This window comes from Arvicola amphibius, chromosome 1 (assembly GCF_903992535.2).
Source record: "Arvicola amphibius chromosome 1, mArvAmp1.2, whole genome shotgun sequence".
Classification (NCBI taxonomy): Eukaryota; Metazoa; Chordata; class Mammalia; order Rodentia; family Cricetidae; genus Arvicola; species Arvicola amphibius.
Genome location: NC_052047.1, coordinates 105125442 through 105129341, shown reverse-complemented (window position 1 = coordinate 105129341; position 3900 = coordinate 105125442). Strand labels below are relative to the sequence as shown.

The following is a 3900-nucleotide window of genomic DNA, read 5'->3' as shown; positions in this document are numbered from 1 at the left end:
AGTTTAGAATCAAGATCATCCTAGGATAATAGTAAACTTTAGAGCTACATCTAAGAGGTGTAAAGAGGTGGGGGATCATGAAAGCCAAGGCTTTCTGAGAAACAAATCATTTAAGAAAATATATAATTTATCAATATGTCATTAAAAGTCACTTTATCAGTTTTCTCCAATGGAGTGCCAGTGGATTTGCCAGCCTCTCTCCAGGTCAGATCTTGTTGGCCAACACAAAATGAACTCAATCGTATTTTTGTGAGCTTTTTGTTTTTATTCGAGATTTTTTCTTATTGCTCAATTTTCTGATTTTCTGATTTTCAGACTTTGTTTTTGTTTTAAGAGAGAGGGAGGAAGATGAGTTGGGTAAGTAGGGAGGTTGGAGGATCTAAGAGGAGTTGGGGAGAGAAAAGAGCATGATCAAAATATATTGTATGAAAACGTTCAACACAAGAACATGAAAAACAGCACATGACTGTCTAACTTATGAACAGTGTAGTAATTGGTGACTTCAGTGAGAACTGGTAAAGGAGACCAAATGTGATTGCTTAGGAACACAGAAGACAGGCTGTCTACAGTTAGGAAGAGAACAAAGAAATAATCATGTTAATATAGATCTTCTCCTGACTGTGTGTCAAATAAAGAAGAACATTAAATTAGGAGAAGGTACAGAAACAGGGTTAGAGGAATATATATCAGCACAAATCATAGCTATACAAAACAAGCTACAGGACAGGGTAGACGTGTGTGCACTATTTGAATGAGCCTATGCCTACAGGGGAGAGGCAGACTGTGGTAGAGGGTATCATCCCAAATATTTATAATATATAAAAAAAATCCAAAAAAGTATCAAGCCATGTTCAAATAAGCTTACTTACTTTTTAGGTTCCAGAGAGATCCTGAATTATGTTAATATTATCTACCCAGGAAATCTCAAATAGCAGCATATCGATGGCCCCTACTTTCCTGTTAGTGGGCCTGCCTGGCCTGGAAGCTGCACCATCCTGGTGGACAGTTCCTCTCATCACTGTCTACCTTCTCTCTGCCCTGGGTAATGGTATGATCCTCTGGATCATTGCACTGGAGCCCACACTACATCGCTCAATGTACTTCTTCCTCTTCTTGCTCAGTGTGTCTGATGTTGGCTTGGCCACTGTACTAATGCCTACCTTGCTAGGCCTGGCCTTCGCTGATGTTCATGCTGTCCCTGCCTCAGCTTGTCTTCTACAGATGTTCTTTGTCCATGTCTTTTCTGTTATGGAGTCCTCTGTCTTGCTTGCCATGGCATTTGATCGGGCAATGGCCATCTGCCGCCCTCTCCACTACCCAGCACTCCTTACCAATGGTGTCATTAACAAGATTGGCATGGCCATTGCTTTCCGATGCCTGAGTCTCCATCTACCCCTGCCATTCCTGTTGGCTCACATGCCATATTGCCGTCCACCAGTCCTAACACATTCTTACTGCTTGCATCCAGATATGGCTCGCCTAGCCTGCCCAGAAGCATGGGGTGCAGTCTACAGCCTGGTTGTGGTACTGTCCGCCATGGCACTAGACCCTCTGCTTATTTTCTTCTCCTATGGCCTGATTGGCAGAGTATTGCAAGGTGTAGGGTCTACTGAGGATCGCTGGAAAGCCGGTCAGACGTGTGCTGCCCACCTCTCTGCTGTGCTCCTCTTCTACATACCCATGATTCTCTTGGCACTCATTGACCGATTCAAGTTGCCACTCCCTCAGCCTGCCCATACTCTTCTCTCCTATGTCCACTTCCTGCTTCCTCCACTGATAAACCCAATTCTCTACAGTGTCAAGATGAAGGAGATTAGAGAAAAAATTCTCAAAAGGGTACTACCCACGAAAGTTGGCTGTACTCAATGAGGAAAGGTGCCCTCTATGCTTGTGGTATGGAGCTCCCCAAACAAAGCCTCCAGGATGAAAACTCATTTCACTATGCATGACTGGTCATGTAGGACCGTGCATACCTGCACACACATTAGCTACTTTTTCTGCAAATGTATATGGGCATGCCAAAAAATACATAAAATCTCCAGAGAAAAGAAGTGATCCATCACTATGGCACTAGCTATCAATGGCATTAGAAGGAGCTGGATGCTATAGCTTGTCACAGTCATCCTAACATGGGACGTGGTTGTTAATTCCATCACTGTATACTAGGCAACTGAGAAGAGTGGAGAATCTAAAGCTGCTTGAGAGAAGAAAGAGAAGATGAGCCTCTTGCACAGCTGGATGAAGACTTTTCACCTGAGTTGCCCCTCATAATAGTATTCTTAGTGATGCTCAGAGGAACAAACATCTATTATTCATGCTCTTCAGACCAAGAGAAAGGCCATATTACTCATCAGCCTGGAATAGAGATATTTTTCATTATTCCATTTTAAAAACTTTAATCAAAGTTTTAATATATGTATATTTGTGGCTAAAATCCTCTGCAATTCAGAACAATGAATAAGTAAAAATAAACTTCCATCATTCAAAGTTAGCCATAGTTGGGCTGTTAATGGTAATAAATATAGTGTACTGGTGATAGTAAACATGTCTAATCCAAGTACTTAGAAAACTGAGGTAGCAGAATTATAAACTCAAGGCCTGCATATGCTACATAGCAAAACTACATACAATGAGTGTGTGTCTGTGTTTGTGCATGCATTTGTACAAGTATGTACAGCTTATGGATAGTGCATAAGATGTCTTTATTTTCAGCTCTTTACTTCCAAGTAAGACTACTATATATTCTCACCCATACCAGCTGCTTTCACTGTGGTTTTGATCTTTTCTCTGTTCTATGTATACCTCAATTTGCTAAATATGGTGTTAAATGAAGGTGATGAAGCAAGGAGTCTTCAATAGGATTCAATTTACTATGCTATAGAAAGAGCTTCTCTAATATTTCCTTCCCCCCTCTACCTGATCTCTAGAATGAGGCATGGTACAGAACTGAGTACAGCATAAATAATAAAAACCCAGAGGCAGATGTTGGGGCTAAAGCTGAAGATCAGAAAAGCAAAACAGTGAAGCCACTAGAGAAGTCTTACCTCTATCAAGGCTGGGCGACTGCAGACTGAACCCTGAGCCTCTGTTTCCTCCCATTTTATATTCCCTTTAGTGATGGAACTAAAGGCATATAATTCCCTACTACTGGGATTAAAGGTGTGGGCCACCACCACCTCGATCTGTTTCTGCAAGGATTTTGTGTAACCCAGGGTGACCATCTGCCTCTGTCTCCCAAATCCTGGGAATAAAGGTGTGTGACATCACTGCCTGGTCCCTACTGGCTTAGTATTACCCTCTAATCTTCAGGCAAGCTTTGTTTATTAAAACGTAAATAAAATATCACTATAACTGAGCAAAGTCTAGCCCAAAAGCCCAAAAGCAAGTGCCTGCTACTTGCACACTTGAAGCAAAGCCACCAATTCAGATCAGTCTAGATCAAGAGGACATCTGTCCATCTTGTGAGTGCATCTAGTGATTACAACAAGAACTATAATTGTATGCAAATAAAGCTTTGTGGATAGTGTCCCACAAAAGTAAGCTAACACAATTTAATTTCTCTTCAATTCTACAAGCACAGTATGTTTTCTCAATGTTATCATGACTATTAATATGCTTCTATGAGGAGCTTGCCTTGCTTATAACATAATAGTTAAATAATATTCTATTTGTATTTTGGGGATACAGAATCACACTTTTTTCTTCAGTGAACACTAGGTAACAAGCATATAAGAAGACAGTGTGACGTGCAGATCAACAAGAATGATGGTTTCAGAGGTGCATGGAATATTTTGCGAAGCTCTAAACTGAGACTTGGTGCTTTTTTATTAAAGAAGATATTTTGCATGTAATATATTATGATCATATCCCCTCCCTTCATCTGCTTTTATTGGTGGTTGA

The 3900-nt window shown here is 40.8% G+C and overlaps 1 protein-coding gene across 1 annotated transcript; it reads left to right on the top strand.

The window, feature by feature from the left end:
* The first annotated feature begins 933 nt into the window (after positions 1-933).
* On the top strand, positions 934-1869 carry LOC119806640 (olfactory receptor 51S1). Its single transcript, XM_038318472.1, has one exon. It carries the CDS (start codon positions 943-945, stop codon positions 1867-1869), a length of 927 nt encoding a protein of 308 aa, XP_038174400.1. The 5' UTR covers positions 934-942.
* Positions 1870-3900: the final 2031 nt, after the last annotated feature.